This window comes from Lepidochelys kempii, chromosome 9 (genome assembly GCF_965140285.1).
Source record: "Lepidochelys kempii isolate rLepKem1 chromosome 9, rLepKem1.hap1, whole genome shotgun sequence".
NCBI classification, from domain to species: Eukaryota; Metazoa; Chordata; order Testudines; family Cheloniidae; genus Lepidochelys; species Lepidochelys kempii.
In genome coordinates this window covers 3,345,039-3,370,305 of record NC_136388.1, presented here as the reverse complement: position 1 = coordinate 3,370,305, position 25,267 = coordinate 3,345,039, and the positions used below count along the sequence as shown (strand labels likewise).

The window sequence follows — 25,267 nt, the reverse complement described above, 5'->3', positions numbered from 1 at the left end:
TGTTGTCAGTGTATTGGACCTGTTAAGGCAGCTGCCATTTGGTGCAGCATGGTACAGAGGGGACAAACGCACACTGTGCTCTCCCCTGTACTTTACTTTTGCTCTTTCTTTGTTGTGTTTCTATAAATAAATAATCAGTAGACCTAAATTTGCCTCTGCCCCCTGTTGACTCTGTGGTTATCTCACTTTCTCTGCTGCAAAGGAGCATTGGAAATGCTGACTTAAGATGATGAGGTAATAGGGAAAGCTAAGAAAGCTGAAGTGTCGTTTAAATTAGTATGTATTTCATGCCTTTGGTTTGTCTCTGCCCTTTGGCAGGTTGAGATCTGAGCAGGGACCCCAGGGACTCTGTAATAAACCACAGAGGCTGTGCAGCTTCATGAGGGTCTCAGCATTTTGGGTTTCATTCACTCCGCTACAGCAGACCTGTACATGGGGCCTAGGTGGCGATCCGTCCATTGTGTGACCCCTGCAGCAGGGCGGATTCATCCTGAACGCCATTGCTTTGCTTTGTCCTTTGTGGAGGTGGTCTCTGGAGGCCTCTCCCATGAAGGCACTTCCTGCAGCTGTGGGAGCTAGAAAGAGCGTCTGGGATTCCTAGACTGACAGCTCTGCCCCTCCCAGCTGGGTGGGAAGTGTTTAGCATGGCCTAGCCCCTTGCTGTTGCAAGGCCGGCTTATTTGGAGGAGAGTAAACCTGTTGTCCGACAAAGCATAACGCAAACTTGCCCGTTAGAGCATCTCTGTTTGTGTCCCTGCTGCTTCTACGACTGTCTGATAGCCCCCAGTGTGGGCCTACAGAGGTGAAGTCCAGTTAATTTGTGATATGGAATGTGCATTAATCTGTTTTCTTTCTTAATGCATGTAACTTAAGGACATGGAATTTCTTTGGTTTAGGTTTGTTTGCGGAGATGGAAGGGTGAGCTTCTCCATTACTCTTTGGGCCATGCTGTCTCTCAGCTAGAACTCTGTGTCCAGCAAATCCCATGTAACTAGAGGGTATTGCATATAGATTTAATTGTGCAGGCTGAGGTTGGGGAGCTTAATTTCAAAGGGCCAGGCATGGACTGAGAATGGTACAGGGAACTAGTCACTTGTATTTGCCCCCAAAACATGACGCATGCCCATAGCGAAGGCTGTGCGGGTTTTCTTGAGCTTGTTGGCCGTTGCTGTCATATTGACTTCTTTCCAGTATCACAGGGCCAAATCCTGACAGGTGCTGTGCACCTGCAATTGTTCCTAGCTTCAGCGGGAGTCACAGCTGTTTGGTGTCTGGCCCATCGGAAGTACTTGCCCTTCTGTCTTACTTTCAGTGTCGTTCTCAGAACAACGGGACCTTGGCCATAAAGCACACAGCTGAGTTACAGCGGCCTCCAACCCAGGCTGGTGTCTGATGATGGCAAAAGGCTTCCTCAGGCAGCTTTAGCAGCCCGGAGGGAGAGCTGTACTTGAGCGGTCAGAGAGCGGATTTAGAAGAGCAGATGAGCACGTTGCATCTATGGCCAAGTGGATTCTTCAGCGCTGCAAGCATGAGTCCAAATGCTTGCTTGAGCAAATACAAGGCTAGCCTCTGTCGCTCTCCTCCTGGGATACCTGGCTTACTGAGTAAAGCTGTGCTCGGTGACCAGCTCCTAACACTTTGGAGGTACTCCAAGAGATGCAGAGAGCTGCAGTGCATCTCCCCAGCAACAAAGGGAAAACACGCCAATATTACAGCGCTGTTGCCAGCCCCAAATGTTCAAAAATCAGGAGTCAGGCTCACCTCAAATCGTGAGATTACAGTATGTAGTAATAGTAGATTTGATGTTCTTGTTATTTGCCTTCTGCTTTTTGATCCTTTAGGGTGCACTGGGGTCACATTTTGAAGCTTTCTCCACAGCCACCAGGGTTAGAAACTTACTTCTTCTTTAAGAAACAAGGCTGAAATCCTCACGTATCCACTTGGCTCCAGGAGCTGGGGCTTTAAGGAAAATACTAATTATCATGAGAGTTGGCAACGCTGCTTACGGCGATGAGTGTGGTATAAGGATCTATAGAGAATAGGACTAAAGACTTGGGCCTGTTGTTTAATGGTTCTGTCTCTCGATTTACCCAATTGTGTAATGGATAGACTGGAGTTATGTGGCTTATTTCTCTAGTGTTTGTGAAGTGCTTGGAAATCCTCTGATAGATGGTTCACTGCTGCAGTAAGTGCAAAGCAGGATTGCTGCTTTGCAAAGATTTGTGTGAATTTAGTGTATATTTAGTGCATATGAAAATGAGGGACTGAGTTGACAGATTTATGCAGGGTTCGCTTCCTCCTCTCTCACACAGCCCCTGCTATTCCAGTCCTGGGCCTCCCATGCGCATCCGTTGCTAGTCGAGATTGTACTGTGTTTTTTGCAGTCAGCTGGCCAAATGGGAAGCTAGAGAAAGATTTTGTTTGTTTATACATGACTTGTTTCCTATGAGCAGTTAACATTAGTCAGTGGTTTGTATCATCTTCCTTAATTTTGTTACTGCTATAGAAAAAAACATAAGAGAACCATCCAGAGTGGTATATGCTGAAAGTGAGTCACAGTGGGATCTTACTGCTGTAACCCTCGTCCTCTTCTCCATCTGACTCTCACTCTTATTCAGGGCCTGATCCAAAGCCCACTCTGTATTTAATGTTTGTTATTACTACTTCAAGCCAGGGGTGCGGAAGCACCCCTAGTTCTAGCTCCCCTGGCTGGATTTGTCTTACAGATGAAACATCCAGCCACACTATTCCTGTCCCCTTGTGGTATTAGGTGTGTACCACTTCCTCTTCAAAACTATTCTGAACTGTTGGTATGCTCCGTGAAGCAGTGGCCACTTCTACCCGGGAAATGACAGCATTTCAGTGTCGGGCGAAGTGGTTCATACATATAAGTTCAGAAAGTTTGCTGTGATTATTGTTGCGTGAATAATTGACTTTTTTCAGTTCAGGAGATGAAATGAAAAATAATTCAGTTAAAACCAAAACTGATTTTTCTGGGGGGGCTATCTCACCCTTTTGAGTCTAACAAAATGCTTTGTTCAACCCAAAATGACGCGCTTCCCCCCCATTTTTACATTTTCTGTTAGCTCAATTTAAAGGATGCAAAATACCCTAAGTTTCAAAATGAAAATCTAAACTTTTCATCTCTAAATGGCTGAAACAAACTATTTTAATATTTTTTGTTCTTTTTTTCATCTGAAACTTTCTCATAAATTTGGATAGAATTCTGCATAGTTTCAGTGCCCTGAAAAATGCATCTTATGGAAAATTTACTATTCACTGAAATTTTTTTACCCAGCTATAGTTATGATTCCTTGGAATGGTAGCACTCTATAAACGTAAGAGATTCCTCTTTTGTGTCTTATTGTCCATCACATTGGCCTGTCAGAAAAATCAAAGTACTATAATTCTCTAGCCTTGATTTTGCAAGCTGTCCTGTGTGGAACTCCCCCTAAACTGGATAGATACCCAGTGCATGGAAGACCTGCAGGATTGAGCCCATGTTTGGCATGGTTAGGGGCACAAGTCATAGTTTATTTTCAAAAAGAAAAGGAGTACTTGTGGCACCTTAGAGACTAACCATTTTATTTGAGCGTAAGCTTTCGTGAGCTACAGCTCACTTCATTGGATGCATTTTCCACTGAATGCATCCGATGAAGTGAGCTGTAGCTCACGAAAGCTCACGCTCAAATAAATTGGTTAGTCTCTAAGGTGCCACAAGTCCTCCTTTTCTTTTTGCGGATACAGACTAACACAGCTGCTAGTCTGAAACCAGTTTATTTTCAGTTCATACAGATGTTGGCACATACATACTATGGAGAGACTGAAGTGTGTGTGTGTGTGTGAGAGAGAGAAAGAGAGTGTGTTACTAGTCTGCTGGCTATCATAACAAGTTAAAAATAAACCGTAGTGTTTTCCCATGGTGTGGAAATAGCATCCCTTTGAAATTCGAAGTGTGAAGGTGTCAGGCATTTCCAGAGCTGTGACATGCAAAACATGTTCCTCCCAGACTGGAGCCAGAGGGAGGCCGGAGTGAACCTCTTCCTGTCTAATTTGTCTCCAGGCCATTCTCAATTTCTTTTTTAAGAATTTATACTGATAGCTCCCTTATTCTTATGCTAAGGACCTGATTCTGCACTTACTGAAAGTTTTGCTGTTGTTTTCCATGGGAGCCCACACTTGTAGTAGGCCTGATCCTTCAGGGTGCTGAGTACTGCTGGTTGGAAAATGGGTTATTTTTTTTCCTGCTGAAATCTTAAAAAGCCCTCCCCACTCTCTTGCACCCCCCCCCCAATGTTTTCTGTCAATTTTTTCCACAGAAAATGTTGACTGTTTGTAAGCAAACCAACAAACGTCCTCACAGTTTTGGGTGAAAATTTAAAAGGTTACCATGGAAAATCTTGTTTTATTGGAAACCCAGTTTTCCGATGAAAGACTGTTTTGACGGACAACATTCGACTAGCCCTGGGGCTGAACCCCAGCTCCCCGCATCCCCAACCCTTCATCCCTAACCCCTGCACCCCTAGGGGGGCATGGAGAAACTTTGGGGTGGGGGGGGGGTGAGCAGTAAGTGTGCGTCACTGCTTGCCTCCCCCTCCCCCATGTTCCTCGGCTGGGAGGGAGCCGGGAGAAATCTGGCTGCTGCCCTGCCAGCCAGGAGCAGTTTCTGATTCTACGCTGGCGGTGTGCACCTCTGTGCTGCTGCACCCCCCCCCCCAGATTACCGGTGCCCTGGGCAGTCACCCAGGTGGCCCACCCCTAAGGCCGGCCCTGCCTGGCTCCAACCCTTTCAGTATAAATCCGCCATGTCATGTAGGTGCACGTGTGGTCTGAGATGTCTGTGCAATGGAAATGAGTGTGCAAAGGGGATTAGATACTCCGATTATGGGGATTCTTGCCCACGGGCAGAGGGATCAGCTGGGTGCTACAATAGGAAAGGTCTACTGACACTGAGTGTGCATGAAGAGCATATTCTTGCTGACTTGGAGAGGGCTGTTTATTTTTACTGCCCTCCTCTGGGGCACTGAGTGAAAATAATCCATTAATGCCACATGGTTGGACCCCACCCAGTCAGTTCCAAGGAGTCACCACCGAAGGACACTAGCCTGACCTAACTCTTTGTTCATTTGAAAGGCAATCACGCACATGCCACACACAGGAGAGCTGAAATGCAGCTTCCGTAAGAGAGAAGCTTAAACAAAAACGAAAATGTACTTGTATTTTCATTCTAGTTTTCAAATCAAATCATTTGACGCTATCCCAAAAAAGCAAAAAAAAAAAGTCCCAAGGACTTGAGTTGGGGGGAATTGAGAAAAAATTCTTACCCTGGACCAAGTCCCACCCTACTCAGCTTGGTCGGACTCCCCAGTTCAGGGTGCCCATGGTGGCAAAGCAGGGAGGGTCCTGAGTAATAGAATCCTAGAATCTCAGGCTTGGAAGGGACCACAGGAGGTCATCTAGTCCCACCCCCTGCTCAAAGTGGGACCAACCCCTAGCTAAATCAAGTCCATATTGCTAACCCCAAATGTTCAGAAACCAGAAATCTGACAAAAATCATGAGATTGGCTTTAAAAATCACAAGATGGTGTAAAAATAATAGATTTGGTGTTTATTGGCCTCCTGCTTTTTGAGCCTTTCGGGTGCACCAGGGTCACGTTCTGAAGCTTTTTTTTTCTAGCCCTTGTTTCTGTAAGAAACCAGGCTGAAATCACCACCTATCCACTTGACTCCAAGAGCTGGGGCTTTAAAGAAAACACTAATTATCATGAGACTCGTGGCAAAACCCTCTCGTGATTGTATGGCAAGTCTTGTGTGTTCATGGTTTGTCGTAAGCCTTTGGACGCTGAAGTCAGGTGAGCAGAACACTCGGCTTTTAGCACATGGTTGCAGAGAACAAGTTTGCACGTGACCCCCAAAAGGTGCAAAAGCCAGAGGACAATACAAAGAGCATGATGAATCTCACTTTTTTTGCATCTGTCTCGTGGTTCTCGAATGCTTGGAACCGGCTGTGTTGAAAGCATGGGCAGGGCAGGACGTCATAAGAAACATGAGCAGAGATGCAGGCACTGTGGAATGGCTCGGGGCTGAAGGTGAGGACAAGGGAAGGAAGTGCATGCTAAAACTACTCACTTAGTGGGAAAGGAAAAAGCTCACCCTAGAGCCCAGCAGAAGGTCGGGTGGGGAGGGGGGAGATTGTGTCTGATTTATTTGCAACTGTTTGTCTTCCCCATGCTCCTGGACCCTTTGTGTTCCTGGGATTGACCCTCTGCCCCTCTCCTCCCCCCACACAGTGTGCCGAGACTTCGCCGTGCTGGAGGATCACACCCTCGCGCACAGCCTGCAGGAGCAGGAGAGTAAGTGTCTGGTGTCTGTCCCTTGCACTCAGTTTGCATTGAGTCTGTCCCAGCAGGGTCCAAAGTGCAGAGACAGGGGAGCAAAGAAGGCAGAATTGTCGCTGGAGCAACGGTGGGTTTTCTATATGGGATTTAAATGTTTTGCTCTTGGATTCTGTCCCCTTACGATGTCAGTGTTGCTAGCAAAACCTCTGCTTTTAATTGGAATCAGATTTTTCTTCCCGATTTAATTGTTCAGATTATTCTTCCTACCTTTCACAGTGGTTGCACACTGTTAAACAGCTGCTGTGTTACACCCCAGTGATGGCTGCATTTGAGTGGTGGGTGAAGTGATCTCTTTGGGCCTAAATCTCTTTGAGGTGGTTTTGGTAAAACGTTACACCGGTGGTGTGTTTTTGTTTTTAATATATTGGCCCAGGTTTTCAAAAGTGCCTAATGATTTCAGAAGCCTCAAGTTTTAGGTGCCCAGCCTGAGGCACCTTAAAGGTGCTGCCTGGCATTTCCCTGACGCAAAGCACACCCTCTTTGAAGCCCGCCTGCCCATTTATGTACCTATATTGATTCTGACGTTCCTCTTCCATTTCTTTCCAGTTGAACATCACTTGGCAACAAACGTTCAGCGCAACCGCCTGGTGCAACATGACCTGCAAGTGGCCAAGCAGCTGCAGGAAGAGGAGGATCTGAAAGCACGAGCCCAAATCCAGAAGCGCTACAAAGACATGTGAGTGGGGGATGGAGTCACACAAGCGCTTGTTTCACAGGGTCGCTGCCCTCCGAGCTGCTGCTGTGCTTTCAGCTGATCACTAGCAGAATCTGTGCCAAGGCCAGTCAACTTTTTGCTCTTCTTATGCTCCTGTTTCTCTCTCCCCTGTACGGAATACAAATCAACGTCCGTAAACTCTATCTGGATCAACCGCTTATGTCAGGCAGCGTGGTTAGTCGGCTCGGATCTGCTTTTTATGGTTGAAAAACGTTTTCTGGCTGACAAGTTTCACCCAGCTCGGGTTGTGGGTTCTAATCTTGGCTCTGCCAACTCATTTGCCTCCTGGCCTTGGGCAGGTCATTTCTCCTTTGTCTCGTTTGGCCTCTCTGTGAAGTGGGGAAGACTTAGCCACTGCCGTCACAGCTGGCGAATGTTTGACATAGCTTTGAGCATATAAAGTGCTACAAAAATGCCAGGTATTGTGATGAATCCCCCTGTTATAAGAGGTGCAGATATCGGCATGTTCCCATTGTGAGTGTTTTGTGCTACTGAGTCGTGTAGGTAGCTGTGTATCTTCTGACATTGCTTCCTATGTACTACACCTTCAGGTTTTCAGGAGTTTGTGGAGGCAGGCACTGTTTTGTGATGCAGCGTGTTTCAGAGGCAACTTGCGCTCTCCCATGGAGACTTGATTTTTTTTTTTTTTGTCTTGTTGTTTTCCTTAATCTTAGATCAAAATCTCTCAGACAAAAGAAGGGTTTCACTTTGTGCTTGGACAAACATAAATCACTCTCTGACCTAATCGTTTAACTCCCTGTTCACCCTATCGGTTTTGATGTCCCTAAAACACTTTGGCTGAATAGAGGTGAAGGAAGAGTGAATGTATGTGTGTATAAAATACATACTTACTTTTTCTAGCCTCTGTCTGCTCTGAACGTGTGAACTGCACCAGCGTGTGTGTACACAAGGTTCACATTCCAGTCTACAGCGAACATCACTGTTTGCCGACTAGCCCCATTTCTCAGCAGGTTTTGATGCTGCTGGGGCCCTGCAAATGGGAATTTCCAACCCAGCAAGCTGCTGGGCTGGCAGAACGGCTGAAGCTTCCTGCTAAAGGTTGGAAAAGCATCGTGTCAGCAGCACTCCTGTGTCCTCTAGCCTCTCAGCAAGAAGAGATGTGCAAGGCTGGGGATGTTACGGGGTGTGCAACTGGATCTCTGTTTCTTAATCCTCTGTTGGCTCCTGCTGCCTCTTTCCTGAATCATAGAATATCAGGGTTGGAAGGGACCTCAGGAGGTCATCTAGTCCAACCCCCTGCTCAAAGCAGGACCAATCCCCAAGCAGGACCAATCCTGCCTGTGAGCATTAAGCCCCGTTAGAGAATGACTTCACCGCCACAGCTAAACCAGGAGGATTTCTCATTGGAAGGGGATTGGTGAGTAAGGAAGCAGGAACAGACAATCTCTTAAGAAATCAATATCTTAATATCCTAGCTTTCTGAGGCTTTTTAAATCCTAGATTTCCAAAGTTAGGAAGCACTGGGGAAGATAAATGCAAGGACAGAAACACTTGGAAACGGATTTTTTTTTTGTTTCAAGTTTTTAATGAGGTATCAGGTCATCTTTTACATTAAGTCTAAGAGCTCTTCCTAAATGTGGTTGAATAACCTGCTCATCCTGCCTGTCCTAATAGCACCAAAGCTCACAGGTTATTGTGTGTATATATACATGCACACACGCACAACCTGCGCTGGTATGTAATTTTGCTTTTCATGGCACTGCTCCAAATTCCACAAAGCATCTATTAAAGGGACCATTTTAAATTTAATTTATCTCTTCCCCTACCCTTTCTCTTTGTGCCACTCTACCCCACTCCAATTATTTGCCAAAGCTCATATGAACAGAAGTATTTTCATGAAACAGATTTCTAAAAGTAATGCAGTAAAAATGGAGCATAAACCTATGAAGCATTTTTCAGAACAAAGCCCAGTGGGTTCTGGCTATCCGGGGATGAAGGACAGTTGAAGTCCGGAGGTGCTGGCACCTGCTCCTTCCATTTGACTTGTAGGGGCTGAAGTTCGCTTAAATAAAAATGGAAAGTTCTTCACTACACTCTGTCAAGTGATTAAACCAAGTTCCCAGTTATTACCGGCCAAACAGTGAAAGAGAAAGTATAACCCATCGGTGCAATTCAGTGGTTAAAAAACAGCTTAGTATATTGCATTCCAAGAGACTCATCAGGAGCAAGAAAATGCTTTTGCTTTTGTGTAATTTTTTTTTTTTTCCATTCCCACACAGCCAAGCACACTAGAAAGTGCTGTGAGTAGAGAGGAAGTGACTTTGGCTCCCATGCTCGGGGAAATGATTAGCTGTGTCTCTTAGCCATCTGCTGGAAGTGGTGTTTTTTACATTGAGCAGACTGTCTGGCACTGGTGAATGGAGCTCCTCAGCTCTGCTTGCAGACGTCAAGGGGGATTGCAGGCACTCGGTACCTCTCAGGATCTGACTCTTTAGGTTTACTCTTCCTGGATCTGTGCCATGTCCTCTGAGGTTTCGCTGAGTTTCTGGTCCTAAAGGACCCAGAATGTTAGAGAGAGAGAGAGACAGACAGACAGACACTTCCGCCTCCCCTGCTGTAGCCTGTTGGACAGCAGGTTTGCATGGGATTCACTTGAGACTGTAAATCCCTGCTTAGATCAGGTTTGCCCAAGACCAAACCATGGTCCATGCTTGGAGCCGGGTGAGTTCACCTGCATTTGAGGGCTCCAGAAGGAAAGTTTCACACCCATCCAGTTGTAAATTCAAATGTTGCTAGTGCAGGAGAACTGGAAAGTGAAGGTGACCAGACACACAAGTGCATCGTATCAGGCTAGTCTCACTGTCTGAGCTGAGTGAAATGCAAAGAGATGCAAACCTCAGTAACAATGGAAAATCGATGAGAGGTTTAAAATTCTTTCTGAGTGATGTAGGTTCTGTCCTTCATCTCCTCTTCTCCCTCTACACCATATCTCTGGATAACCTCATCTGTAAACACAAATTCAACTACCATCTCTGGGCTGATAACTTGCAGATCTACCTGTCTACTGCAGACTTGTCTCCTTCAGTCCAAACTGAAATCTCAGCCTGTCTCTCTGACTTCTTTTGGGGGATGTCTAGCTGCCAGCTCAAGTTGAACATGACTAAAACACAGCCCCAATCTCAGTGCCCCTCTGCCAAACTCTTTCTGCTGCCTCCTTTCTCAGTCACTGTGGCCAGCACCACCACCCCACTTGTCACTATGCCCAGAACCACAATGTCCTCGCATCCACGCTCTATTCAAATCACAGAGAAAGAATCGGCAAAAACGTCTCTAAGATGTGACCTTTTCTAGCCATCCGTTCAGCTAAAACTCTTGTCCAGGCTCTCGTCATCTCGCACCTCCACTACTGCAACGTCCTTCTCTCTGGCCTGGACAAATGGAGTCTAGTCCCACTCGCATCCATTCAGAATGCTTCCTACCCTGCAACTTTCACCCGGTCACCTCTCCACAGCCTATCCCTGCCCTGCCTATCCTCTCTCTTTCGCTGTCAAGCTGTCGATGCTCTCCTCTGATCGCCCTGTGCTGCCCGACTCTACTGCCCAGCTGTTAAACTTTCAAACACCTTCATACTTTCTTCTGTGCTGCCCCTCCTGCTTGGGAGGAGCCCCCCCAAAACATCCACAAAGCAACCTCCTCCTCCCTCAAAACTCTCCTTCACCATGATGCCTGCAAAAAAACTTGAGTGGTTGGACCATTGGTGTGCTGGGACCACTGCCTCTCATGCTGACCAATACTGTCCCTTGTTTCCTGGTACTCCCCCATCTGTCTGTCTGTCTCCATCTCTTGTCTTTTGTCGTCCACTTAGTCCCTGCCGCAAAGAGCTGACTTCCTGTATCTTTGTTCTGTGTTTGTACAGCACCTTGCACGATAGGAGCCCCAGTCGCTACAGTAATACAAAGAATAAATAATGCTGGTCCTGGAGTCCGTTGTGCTCTGTCTCTGCAGTCTGGCTGATGTCCATGTTGTTTGGCGCGTGTAACCTCTTCCTCCTTCTGCCTTTCAGAGAACGGCAGGACTGCGAGATAGCTCAGGAAATTCAGGTGAAATTGGTGATTGAAGCAGAGCAACGGCGCAGACAAGAGGAGAAAGACGAGGTAACCCTTCAAGATGTGGGGAAAGCAGGGCTATTTTTATTAAAGCGGTGCAGGCATATTCCAGCCATTGGCCAAACCAACCCTGAAGATTGTGTTTGCCCGGTGGGGGTTGGATTATGCCCAACTCCGTGTGGATGTGCAAGATGGGAGATGCCATGCAAGGGGAATTCATGCAGCCCCTTATGTCCCTGTGCAAGAATGGAGCATAATCAGTCCTTGTGCTGAAGGTGTGCGAGAGCTGTGTCAATCCCCTTGCACTCTAGGTGGTGCTGTGCCTGCCTGACACACAATGCCGTAAGGAGAACCTCCTGGGGTGGTGTGACAACGCACTGCTTCCAGGGCAGCCAATGGATGAGAAAACACAGTCTGGCCATAAGTGTCCATGTTCTCTGAAGGGTTTGGACTGAAATCGTTTTGCTGAGCCCAACTTCCAGGCTATGTATCCGGGGAAGCCACAGAGCGAGGGAAAAGCTGCATCACCAACCAGGGAGCAGCACCCTTATTTAGGAAAAGGATTCTCTGAGGCCCAACTTCTCCTCTGCAGAGTAACAGATGTGCTGTCTCTCTCCTAACTCGGGGAAATAGAAATAGGAATTAAGACTCTAAAGAGAGGCCATGATAGCAAGCGGCGCTTGCTCTTTGGGGAGTTGTTACACAGCAGAGGGCATTGACCACTGTATGGTTTCTAGGAGAACTTCAAAGAGCAGAATTTCTCCCTTTCATTTGACGGTCAGCTTGCTGGGAATATGATTTTGTAGCTTTCTTGGACTCCAAAGCATCATCCCCGCTCATGACACTAAACAGGTGATCTACAGTTGACCAGACAAGCACTTAAAAGCTAAGAGGGTGTGAACATGCTCTCAGGAAATAAGCGAGTGATATTAACAAACCAAAGGGTGTGTGCAGTAAACTTGCCTAGCTGGACAATGGGTGGGGCATTGCAGAGCCTTCCCTTGGCTTTCCCAGAGCAGTGTGTTCTGCTCTCTCTGAGACCACATCCTTCCTAGCTGCTGCACAAATAGAACTGAGGTAAACGCAGCAGGTGCATCCTGGGCCATAGTCAGGGCAGCAGTTAACAATCTGATGAAATGATCGTAAGTGGAATAATAGCACTGGCCTCCTTGATACAGCAAACAGAGGCCCTTATGGATGAAAAGTGCTCGATAAGAGCTACGGGGTCGTGGTATTATTGTAGTCTTCTTCTAGTCAGTCGTTTTCCCTCCACCCGGCACATGGGAGGTAGCTGAACTTAGGTGAAATTAACTAAACACTGGATTGGCCTGTACCTATGGCTGCAGATCACTCCTATCCTTGAGCCTGGGTTTCTTGCCTTTTTTTCGGGTAAAGGGACGGAGAGAGACCCGAGCCCTATTTAGATGATCTGGATACGCGGTGCGCTTGCATGTATTTATGTTAGTGTATTTTTGGTACTCAGCCCCGTAGTATGGATTGGGCGGAGTTCAGAATGCCACACTCTGGATTCTGGCTCCACCGGAATCCCTTCAGGGTCACTGGGGCTCCTTATGGAGAAAGGAGCTTCTCAGCAGGAGTCAGAGTTGGGCCCTTTGTGATGGGACTGCATAACCCCTTGTGCAAAGGAAGAACAGACACGGACCACGTAGTGGAATTCTTTCGCCTGTGCAGATTTGGGCCCTGATCCTGAAAGCTGGCCAACATAGGTAGAGCCCCAGTGACATTTTGGATCAGGATTATATGGTGGTACTGCCCGTGTTAGCAGGGGACTGGACTCAGTGGCCCAGGAGATCCCTTAAAATCCTGTGTCCTATGTCCCTAAGTAAAAGGGGTCTATTCCTGGAGATCAGCTTGCAGGATGGGGACTTCATTAGTAGTTCTGTTGTAGTCTGTACTATAACTTTGTGAATAAAATCCCTGGAGCCGTGCCAAACTATTTATGCTCATACTGTACACGAGGGTGTATTGTTTACTGAGCATATCTGGTAACTCCTGTCACGCTGATAGCATCCCATGACTGCAGATTGCAGTGGCTCTGTGCTAAGGGCATTGCCGCTGTCTGTCGCACAGGGTTTTGCAGTGAAGCGCTTGGCCTACCTGGTCAACGATCCACTTTCTAAGAACCAGCTGATACGGATTTACAAGTCCAGAACTGTCCCAGTCCAATAGGTAACATGCTTAAGTTGATCTATTTATAGACTTGCTGTACTCAATAGAGATGGGGTTGTCATTAACTCAGTAAGGCAAAAGGATGTTTTTGTAAATGCCACTTGGTGCCCCCACCTGCCGTACAATGCAGATTACCGTAAACGGCTGATTTAAACCCTGAAATAATGGAAATCCCATATCTGAATTTAAATCCCAGCAGTAAGTCCTTCAATGCCACAGCAGAAATAGAAGTATATCTGGCGTGTTTTCAGTAACAGTATTTATCACCACAATACTTTGCATTTTTGTAGCGCCTTTCTTGCTAGCACTTCAAAATCCTCACAGCACCTTTGGGAAGAAGGTGTTGCCCTCAGTTTCTTCATCTGCAAAATGGGGACAGAGAGGAGAAGGGATTTTCCCTGGTATCTCAGTGAGTCAGTAGTAGCCAGGTCCTCTGACTTGCTGTGTCCTCTCCCTGACTGGCATTTCTAAAATCCTCCAGCTGCTTCATAGTTCCAGTCTAGGGCATGGAGAAAACCTAGGGAGTTTAGACTAGCACAGTGCTAATGTAGTTCCTATGCTCACTTGCACGAGGGAATTTTTATTACACACCGGCAGGGTCCACAGGCCAGTTGGTGCACGACAAGCTGGTGTGGACTGAAATTTCCATCCCTCTGGTGTAGACTAACGCATTGTGCAGACAGCTGGCATTCTCTCCTCAGCTCTCCCATTGGGTTCACTCCAGGTGCAGGGGGTGTCTCCTAACGAGGACGGGGTATTTAGAGAAGAGGCCAGGAAGACTGTGGTCTACGGTGCTGTATCAGCGTCTTTGCCCACTGACGTGGAATGGAGAGAGAGTAGGACTTTGGTGCTTCGCTCCTGAGGAATCCTTCCTTGTCTGTGCTGGCTCTGAACCATTGTGTGTCCCAGGTGCCATTGGGCGGCTGCGTTCAAGGCAGACTCACCTGAAGCTGTCTTCAAATCACATGAAACATGGCCTCAGACCCTGGGGATAGAGGGCCAAAATGGCCGCTCACTGTCTGCAGACTTGGCCCACGTCCCAGGGATGTTGGGACTTCTCTCTGCGGTTCCAAAATGGGGGGTGTTGGATCCCACCATAAGGCCTGCCTGCCTGGCCACGTTCACTCTCAGCCCTTCTGGATTCCAGGGGGTCCTCATGTCGTATTCCTCATGTTCTTTTTCTTTAGCTTTCTCTCTCTCTAGACATGGTTTAGCTGGCGACAGCTGAGTTCATTCCCTCTGCTTTTCTATCAGCCTTGGTGCACCACGTTCTGGCCTTCACTTTACAGTGCCCCAAGACAGCATCTTCTCCCACCAATTCTGCTGCCAGAATCTAGTGTTGAGTTTCTCCTCCTCCTCCTCTTCTTCCAGCCCTGATCCCTCTGCTGCAAATCAGGCTGCCCTGGGAGTTGCAGAACATGGGGTCCCACAAAGAAGAGGCCCCCAAGCAGCCGGTTGCTTTGTAGGCACTACAGTCTCGCCCTCCCAATAATCACGAAGGAAAACCAATTAGGAAAGTGGCACACTCTGTGGTCTTAGTGCACCTCCGTGGACAAGCAGTGACCGCACTGGCTGCAACACCTCTCCACCAGGCACTGTTCCTTTCTTATAAAGATCCCTCTCGAGTTTCTTTCCCTCCAGCCCTTGGCCATTACATTGATGCATTTCTGTGCTTGACGTACCACAGTCCCTGTAATTAGCACCCAGTTTGAAGCAAGTTCATACCTGACTTTGGAAACCCCGGCGCTAATAAACAACTCGCATTTGGCAATGACGCAACCCAGAACTATGCTAGTGGGAGGAAAAACAGTGGGGTAAAGAGGAAGGTGCTTTGCAGTGCCGCGTGGGTGGGCATGCGAAAGGGTTTTATTTTTAATAGCCTAGCTGTGGATCCTGAAAGCCTGGAGCTTTAAAATTCAGTCTCACCTTCCTTGCTTTGGATATTCTGGCTTTCAGGGCTGGACTATGCATGTGATCACCTTCAAACATCAGAACGGGCACCTCACACCTTCCGCATACAATTGTAGAAACATAGGACTGGAAGGGACCTCAGTAGCTTATCTAGTCCAGTCCCCTGCACTGAGGCAGAACTAAATATTATCTAGACCATCCTTGACAGGAGTTTGTCTAACCTGCTCTTAAAAACCTCCAGTGAGGGAGGTGCCATGGTCATAACCAAAGTGATGGGGGCATGACAAATGGCTATAAAATTATGAAGGCTATAGGGATGGGAATTCTCATCCTACTATTCCCAACCCCTTTCCTTCCACCCCTCTCCCCCCCCTCCCCCACCCCAAGAAAGAAAAGAGAGAAAAAATCCAACTAGCTATGAAAGCAGAGCTTTGACCCTGGAAAGGGAGAAGGGTCAGACAGGGATTTTGGTATTGCTTTCTTGATATTTTTTGTTTGGTGGAAGGCGCTCAGATACTATATTGTTGGGTGGAAGTATATACAACCCAAAGTAGATAAAGTGAATTGGGTGCTCCTAATGAGCCATTCTTATAACACAAAATAAGGGGGGTTCAGTGAAATGGAAAGGCACCAAATTTAAACCCAATAAAAGAAATAGTTGTTTACACGACTCATAATTTACCTATGGAACTCGCTGCCACAAGAAGATACTGAACTAAGAGCTTAGTGTAGGATTCAAAAAAGGATCATTCATTCAGATAGTTATTGAGAAGATCTCCAGACATATTTGATATGAGGATTTAAAAGAAAATGTGTTTTGATTGGATGTGGAAACCCTCTTGCTTCAAGGTATAAGGCAACCAGTAACTAACAGGTTAGGGAGAAACTTCCCCTCTGGGCTGGTTACTCCATGAGTGACTATTTCAGAGTTTCTTGCACCAACCCTGAAGCATCAGGCAGTGGCCACTGTTCAAGCAGCATAGTGGAATTGATGGACCACAGTATGGCAGTATGTGGTCCAGTATGGCAATTCTAATCCTCCTATAGCCATTTCAAGCTCTGCTCGTGTTGGGTATTTGAGGAGCAGCTGCAAGATCTGTATGTAGCTAAGGCTGGAGACCTGCTGATTTGAATGTGAGGGAGGTGGGCCTACCTTTTACAGACAGGAAAAGTGAGACCCGGGTGACTTGTCTGACCCTATCGAGGGAGTTTGCATCAGGGCTGGGAATAGGACTCAAGAACTCCTGGCTCCCAGCCCAGTGCTCAGACCTACGACAGTCAAAGCTCCCTGAGCCAATGGCTCATCAGACTGATTGGTTAAGGCACATCAGTTTCAGAGCTGACTATCCACAAGGGAGCGATGTGGCCAGTGTCAGGTCCGGCTGCCTTTGATTGCCCTAACCCCATGGAGCACCCGGTGCCCATTTTGTAATTGGAGGTAGCCGTTTGGTGTTAGAACGAGCGAGACTTGAGCCCACGGCCTCCAGGATTGCAGCTGAACTTCTTAACCACTCCGCCAGCGCACCTACAATTGGCCTCGCTTAAAATAAAATCAATACTTACTGCCTGCAGTAGCTAAAATTAACCCATTCAGATATTCACAACTTCAGAGGAGAGTAGAACACCACAGCACAGTCAGTGCCGATTCATTCCCTGGCGCCCCTTGCATGCTGATTTGTGCACTGGGGGGTTGGTGGGCAGGAGGCTGTCCTGCAGGATCCCTTGTCCCCAAAGGACAGGAGGACAGAGCCATGTAGTCCCCTAATTCATTCCCTTTGGTAAAGAGAGAACTGGGGAGTGTACTAGCCAGCATGTGGGTCAGGTTATCGCTTGGTCTCCTTGTGCCTTTGTCTTCCCTTGTGTAAACTGAGGGTAATGAACTAAATCCCTGGGATGTTGCGAAGGTGAATTCACGGTCTGTGATGCTCATTGGGATCTTTAGATAGGGGGCCTTCAGAAATGTGAAGGATTGTTACTTACAGCATATCGCAGGAGAGGCATCCACAGCTGTTACAGGTACAACTTAGCGTCTCCTTGGTGATAATAAGTGAAGGAGAGAGAGAATTCCCAGTGCTCTCTGGAAATGTCCTGACTCTGTCTCTCCTCCACCTCTAGGACATTGCCCGCATCCTACAGCAGAAGGAACTGCAGGAAGAAAAGAAGAGTAAAAAGCACTACCCAGAACCCCAGGGACACACCGCTCATGAGGACAGTTACTACCCAGAGAACGGAGGTAACCTTTCCTCTCTAGCGCAAGGATCACACGCTCTGTAGTACTGGTGATCCTGAGCTATACAGTTTGACCTTCTGCCGGAGAGCTGGGATTTTGGTTTAAGTTCATTTCTTCTGCTCTGCTTAAGGACCCAGTGACATCTATTGGGGTTTTGTCATTGACTTATTGGGCCCTAGGCTAGAATCAGGAGATTAGATAAAACTCTTGTCCCCATTTTTATTTTAATGTTCCGTTAAAATGGGTTATAAGGTGGGGATGGTATGTGTGTAAAACCTGCTTGTGGTTAAAGATGATATGTGGCAGACAGTATATGTGTCTAATTTATTAACATGGAGTGTACTAACAAGAAAGCTTAAGGTAATTGAGGCACTACAATTTTAAGGACAGTGTTTCCATTTTTGATTTGTGTGGTCATCTGAAATACCCACAGTGGTCTAAGTGTGTAATGAATAACTGGTCTATGGAGTGGCCTTTCAAACAAAATTCCTATCAGGTATGTATCCAGCATTAGAACCAGTATATTCAACTGGTATGACTTACTGGAAAACAGGAGGGTCTCCAAAGAACAGCTTCACCAAGATTATCACTCTGGTCTGTTAATCATGGAAAGAATATAATCTGCAGGGCTGTTTTTCCTTGGGGACCTGCTTTTATGATCAAACACAACCTCCCTCCAGGTCAGGGGAGAATCAGGGTGTTTAATTATTGAACAGCCTGAAAATTGCTCTATTTGTTGGTGGCGGTTCTTTCTGACTTTCTTCCTCCTGAAAAATGTGTGTTGGGAAAGGATTTGCCATTTTTTGATTCAGGAATTGCACAGTTGAAGAGCAGACCTCTGATTTCTGACCTTAAGATCTGTGTCTGATTATTACATATTTCATCTGCCCTCCCAAGTAAAATGTTTAACTAAAGTTCAGTCAGAAATAAGCTTTAGGATGGCCAGAAAGTTCATACCACAAACTGTGGAGCAGCAACTAGATGGAAACATCAGAATGATGAGATCTACCATACACAGAATGTTCTCCCAGTGAAAGTGGTGACGGACTCCCTGCTGGAATCTTTTAGAATGCGACTTGGGAAGTCAGTGGGGGACATGCTGTAGGGGAATAATCTTGCTCTTGCTGGGGTGTGAGGATTGGCTAGATTTTGCAGCAGAAGTTAGAGATGGAAAAGATCTATGATCCTCTGAACCTGTATGCTAAGAAGATATGCAGCATCATGCGTGATGCACCTGGAGGGCAGGATATCCTAAGAGAGGCTGCAAACTGGCATGGTGACATTTCCTCCCACCAGACTTCTTCCACCTGTCATGATCCAGCCGTGGGAGGGGCAGGGTAGAAGGTCCTTAATCAGCCAGTAATAGTGGCCTTTTTTTCTCCTTGCATTTAGCAACTAGATAGCTAACCGTAGTGCGTTCTCTAGAAGCACCGAGAGCATCTAGCATGTTGCTCTGGCACCTGTGAAGTACCTGAGCGCAAGGTGGTAAGGACCCAGCATTATTGGTTTGCATTATCCTCACTTGATGTGGGTTCTAGCTGGAAAGTGTTGTGATCTGCATCCAAGCTTCCCCCATATTCAGAGTGGGTGTGGATCTGAGATTCTAGTTCAGAACCATCCCTATTTTTAAAAGGAAAAATAAATACAAAAGAAGAAAAATTCTGTCCTGGAAGAATCTGTCCCTTGGAAAATATTGTCCTATTCACCCTGTCTCTTATTGTTTGATAAAGTGGCACCAACCCCTAAGAGTGCTTATGTTGCAACTGCTGCAGGGCACCACGGTTACTGCAGGTTGGGTGGAAGCTAACTGTCCTGAGATTCACTGACACCAAATCTCCTGCTCAGGTTGTCTGGCATGGTAGAGTTACCCACACAGAAACAGTCCTTTCCCAACCGAGCTTCAGCATTTCATGCCATCCTTCCCTTTCTTTTCCCTGTCAGAGGTGATTACTTGGCTTGTTTTTGCTTTTTTCTTGAGCTGTGCAGACAAGATTAAACGAATCACAGGTGATGCTGGGTTGTAGGCACTTGTTTGTGTTGTGCAGAAACTGACTCCTTGCTTTCCGACTTTCCTTTCATTTCTAACCACTGTTCAGTAAATCATCCAGATAGCGCTTTTTTTTTTTAAAAAGCGCTATTCATCATCTGCAGATAACAGTTGCCATTTGAAATTGTCCAGGAAAACCCACCATTTAACAGACACTGCCATACTTATCCTTTCAGCTCTTGGTTTTTTGTTCGTTGTTTTTAAAATATATATCTATCTTGCATAAAAGTCATGCAGATTTGCTTTCAAGATTGGTTTGCAGTAGGCTGCATTTCTTTATAGCTTTGAAGAGATTTTTCTAAACAGTATGATTTAAAGGGACCCAGTTGTTTTGATCCCCAAGTCTGGCTTCTTGTTTCAAAGGATAGTAACAGTTTAACTGTGCTTTCCTTAAAACAGAACACAAACAATGTGCAACAGAACATCCTTAAAATGAGCATTGCTATTATATGCAATGTTGTAGCCATGTTGGCTGCAGGATATTAGAGAGACAAGGTGTGTGAGGTGGTATTTTTTTTTTTTTTTATTGGACCAAGTGCTGTCGATGAGAGAGACAAGCTTTTGATCTTACATAGAGCTCTGCTTCAGGTCTGGGAAAGGTACTCAGGCTATGTCTACACTACAAATTACTTTGGTACAATTTACGACGCTCAGGGGTGTGAATAATCCACACCCCTGAGCGACCTCTGTTATACCAACCTAAGCACTGGAGTGGACAGCGCTGTGTCAATCGCAGAGCTTCTCCTGCCGACATAGGTACTACCTGTCGTGGAGGTGGCGTTATTAACCCAGCAGAGCTCTCTCCCGTCGCTTAGAGCAGGGGTTCTCAGGAAAAAAACTTTGGTGTTCCTGGTGTCCGCTCTCTCACTTTTTCCTGAAATACTTAATTAGCTTTAGGAAAACCAAATAAATATGCACATAGACACCTCCAAATCATTGAGGTTTGTTTATTGCTCGTTAGTAAGTCTGTTGTGAAAAGTGATGTTAACAAACATGCAGCTGTCACTTTTCAGAGCTTTCTATTTACCTGTGGGACACTGGTTACGTCTACCCTGGAATAAAAGACCCAGGGCATGGCTGTGGCTGGCCCAGGTATGGTTTGGGCTGTGGGGCTAAAATTGCTTTGTAGATATTCAGCGCAGGTGGCCGGAGTCCAGGCTTGGGGTCCCAGAGCCAAGCCCGAACATCCACACAGCCATTTTACAGCTCCCTGGCCCAAGCCCTAGAAGCTCAAGTAAGCTGACCCAGGTCAGCCACAGGTGTTTGATTGCAGTGTAGACATACCCTCTGAGTACACTTCCCATACCTGAAGAAAAGCTCTGCGTAGCTTGAAATCTTCTCTCTCACCAACAGAAGTTGGCCCAACAAAAGAGATTCCCTCACCCACCTTGTCTCTCTTAGCTATTATGAAACTGTGTCCACAATGGAGAAGGAAAGTCCCTCGCTGTTTCATTGTGCTGCAATCCTGCTTACAGTTATCTCTGCTTAGTGTGAATTCTTTCTCATGGCTGTACTCTGAGTTCTTCACTGTACTGCTGTATGCAGCACTTCACTCTGCCCCATGACTTTTCTTAGAAATTAAGTCGAACAGAAGATTGGGGGGTGGCACATTTCCAACTCCCCCACAGTTAAATATTTGTATTTAGTTGTCACTGTGAAAGCAAAACCAAAGAGGATTTCCACCCGCTTCGTGGAAAGCTCAGATGAAGCAAATCTGCGAAACAACCAAGGGAAATATATATATATATTTTTTAAACTACATTGCTTAGGTCAGGAACCATTTTCTGAACTTAGTGTGCAAGTTTTGTCAAGTACCATCCGGCCCTTAAATTTCCACAGTGATACTTAGAGTCTAGACTTGAGTTCTCTAATGTGGGAACTAGGGCCCTCAGCCCTCCTGCTTTCTGATTCACAGAAGGGAGGGTTGTTAGTCTCGGGTTACTTTTCGAGCAAGGTGCTCAGATACCATGGTAATGGGTGAGCTTATAAAAAGGTAGAATTGGCCTGTCTCCAAGCTGCCTTAATTTCACAGCATGGAGCTTTATTCCTTCCCCCAAGAAAACACATGGCGGTGATCTTCTCTCCCCACCCCTCCCCCCTTCAGAACAGGTTTCAGAGTAACAGCCGTGTTAGTCTGTATTTGCAAAAAGAAAAGGAGTACTTGTGGCACCTTAGAGACTATAAATTGGTTAGTCTCTAAGGTGCCACAAGTACTCCTTTTCTCTTCAGAACGGAGACCGAAACATTTCTGGAGGGCTGAGTACATCTCTCCTCTCCCCCACCCTTCCACCCCTCTCCACTGAGCTGCCCTTTGCGAACCTGGTTCTGGTTGGGTCCAGGAGCAATCGGAAGTAAGGCAGCCCTGTGCAATGGGCTTGTCCCGTGCTCTTTGTCAGCCCAGCCGGCAGCGAGAGGTCCCCCCATCTCTCGAGTTATCCAGCCTTGTTTTTTCAGGCGCTCAGGCTTTAGATGAGGATCCAGATGGCTGGGTGCTTAGCAAACCAAAGCTGCCCCACGTCAGTCCCTCCTCCACCACTTGTTCCTCCTAGTTCAGCTGCTTAATTAGGTCCCCATTGTGTTGTGTAACTCTCAGCTGCCCCCCGTATCTCAGCCTCCCGTTCTGACCCTGCATGTTTGTGCTGCCCATCTTACCTGCTTCCATGTGGAGCTGCCTTTTCCGCTAGTCCTGCGTCACGCTTGTGCCATCACATGCTGCGTGAGCTCGCCCCTATTCGTTGGCATTAACTTGTGTGTCACTAACCTGCTTCGTTGTTTGTCCCATCCCTCGTCGCTCAGCCCACCTGAAGGGTAGCTCCAGGGAGCAGGTTTCTGAGTGCTCGCGGCCCCGCCGAGCCCGGAGTGGTGACAGGCACGCGCGTCAGCGGAGAGAACCCCAAAGAGCCTCCCTGACTCTTTCTGACAACGCCACTGAATGCGAGCACCCTGCCGCCGAGGCATCTCAGAGCTCTCCTCCGCTGAGCAAGAGCAGGGACGGCCAGCAACGTAGCAGGGAGCGGCGGAAACCAGCCAGCCGGGAGAGGCCTCGGAGACCTCCCAGCCTTGACCTGGACAGGACAGCTGACTATGAGCCCTGGGACTGCAGCAGCAGCTTGGAAAGGAAGCCACTGAGCCGTGAGAGATCCAGGAGACCTCCCAGCCTTGACCTGGACAGGACAGCTGACTATGAGCCCTGGGACTGCAGCAGCAACTTGGAAAGGAAGCCACTGAGCCGTGAGAAATCCAGGAGACCTCCCAGCCTTGACCTGGACAGACCAGTTGAATACAATGCCTGGGACCACAGCAGCAGCTGGGAGCGGCGGGAAAGGAAACCAACTAGCCAGGAGAGGCCTCTGAGACCTCCCAGCCTTGATCTGGGCACAGAGGTGGGACGTGCCAGCTGGGAGCAAAAAGAAAGAAGGCCATTGAGCCAGGAAAGGCCTCGGAGGCCACCTGCTCTTAAACTGGACCTGGAGACTGACCAGGCAGCCTGGGGCCACAGCAAAAGCCAGCAGCAGAGAGACAGAAAGCCGCAGAGCAAGGAGAGAGCGAGACGACCTCCCAGTCTTGATCTGGAAGCAGCTCAGGACCATAGCAGCAGCTGTTTATCATACCCGGAAAACCACAGGTCCCACCACCAAGACCGCCTGTCCCCTAGGGGGTCTTGTGAAGTGAGGCTCCGTGACGCAGAGGAATTTCACAAGCAAGATCATAGGAGGGGTCAGGAGAGCGATTATAAAAGAGCAGGACACGGGCCAAGAACGTCTCCCTCCCCCCACACTGAGAACTGGGAAAGGGACAGAGACCGCCATCGAGACCCAGGTAACACAGAAAGGTGGGTGGGGGAAGGATCCCAGGGTATGAGGCTGATTTGTCAGGTTGTCCTGGTTCTTCTCAAGGTCCCTGTCTAGAATATCTGTCTGGGCCCCATCTGTCTAGACCGCCAGTTTGTTTCCTAGGCTTGCGTTAGAAGTGCCATTGGAAAGTTCCCGGGTCTCCCCTGCTCCAGTGTGATAAAGATAGTTCTGCGTCGACTCTTTGGACACGACGGTGATCGGAGCTGCCCAAGTACCTAGAGAGACAGAAAATGGTCTTGGCTCTTGTTCTCTGTACCAGGACGGCCCCCTTCCTTAATAAGACCCTCCTTATTCGTATTCAGACTCTTTCTGGTATATGCTAGTGGGCGGGTGAAAAGGAATTGCTATGAACTCTATTCCCGCTGTCTAATGGAAACAGCCTTTTACTAATAACGATAATTACCGTATCTGCTGTCTCCTGGCATCAAAACAAAAACAGTGAAGGCCAGGGCCTGAATGAGCCAGATTCTGCTCTCAGCCACGCTCTTGCCACCCTATTCTGTTAACTGGAATTGTAAACGAGGGCAGAATCTGGCCCCCCGAGTGAGGGGTGTGCTCTCTTTGGGGACAGCTTTTCAAAAGCGCTCAGCACCTAGCTGTTTCCACTGTCCTCAGTGGCTCCTAGCCACCTCCCTTAGGAGCTCTTGTTTTTGAAAGTCCAGCGGTGTGTTTAGATGCCTTAGTGGGAGCCACGGAGTTCGGAGTGGCTGTACAAGATCTTAGCTTTTTGCCAGAGAGAGAGAATTTCTGTTTTGCTTTTGTTTTTTTTCTAGAGAAGCGTTTCCTGGTTCATTGTGTGGTGTGTGCTGTACATGCTTGTAGAGCACATGGATTAAGTGCACTTTAAAAATCCAAATATGCCATTAGAATTTAAACACCTACTCTAACACCTCTGCTATCAGCGAAGCGACAATGGTCTCGTTGCTAAAGAAAAAAAGCCAGGAGTTTGGAGACTTGGGGTCTAGCTTCAGCTCTGCCCCAGACTTAGTGGGAGCTTGCACTCGTCACCTAACTGATCTGCACTGCAGCGTCCCTCTCCGTAAGGTGGAGATGATCCTGCATATCCACCTTGCAGGGTGTTGAGTCTTGTGCTCTTAGAAGCTTTTAGAAGTTTGTTTTTTGGAAATGCAAGTTATTGATAAGGTGTGTGTATCAATAAGGGTCACGGTCATTCCTCTGGGAGACCACGGCATAGCATCCCACTGGATGTATAGCGACTGTACAATGATGAAAATAGCCAAGCTATACAAGTAGCAGCTCATCTCCTCTTCCTGTGGGTCTTAATTATAGCTGGTGCTTTGTGCCAGAGGTTCCTCCTTCATGTGGGCAGGAGTCATATGGAAATTACCACTGTATTTCTATATTCGGTCTGTTTAGCTTAACAAACAATTTATTTAGCTTAACAAAGAGAAGCTTAAGGGGCAACTTGGTAACCGTCTGTAAGTACCTACATGGGGAACAAATATTTGATAATGGGCTCTTCAGTCCAGCAGAGAAAGGGATAACGTCATCCAATGGCTAGAAGTTAAAGCTAGACAAATTCAGACTGAAAATAAGGTGTACATTTTTAACAGTCAGAGTAATTAACAGTTGAACTACTTAGCAAGGGTCATGGTGGATTTTCCATCACTGATCATTTTAAAATCAGGATTGGGTGTTTTTTCTAAAAGCTCTGCTCTACGAATGATGTCTCTGACCTGTGTTATCGAGGAGGTCAGACTAGATGATCACAGTGGACCCTTCTGGGCCTTGGAAGCTATGAAATAAACGTTTCTCTTTGTATTCTGAGGAAAAAAGACTAGCTAAGCCCTGGTCTACCCTTAAAATTTAGACTGGCTGAGCAACATTGCTCAGG

General features: G+C 47.1%; 1 protein-coding gene across 4 annotated transcripts in view; it reads left to right on the top strand.

The window, feature by feature from the left end:
- CCDC50 (coiled-coil domain containing 50) overlaps positions 1-25,267 on the top strand; it is a 56,230-nt gene that overhangs the window by 19,183 nt on the left and 11,780 nt on the right. For 3 of the 4 annotated variants that reach the window (XM_073359021.2, XM_073359019.2, XM_073359022.2), the window contains exons 2-6: positions 6,291-6,353; positions 6,945-7,074; positions 11,138-11,228; positions 17,397-17,514; positions 22,355-23,377. In XM_073359021.2, coding sequence (XP_073215122.1) covers positions 6,291-6,353; positions 6,945-7,074; positions 11,138-11,228; positions 17,397-17,514; positions 22,355-23,377 — 1,425 coding nt within the window. The remainder of the gene's footprint in view (positions 1-6,290; positions 6,354-6,944; positions 7,075-11,137; positions 11,229-17,396; positions 17,515-22,354; positions 23,378-25,267) is intronic. The other variant, XM_073359023.2, reaches the window with a different exon arrangement.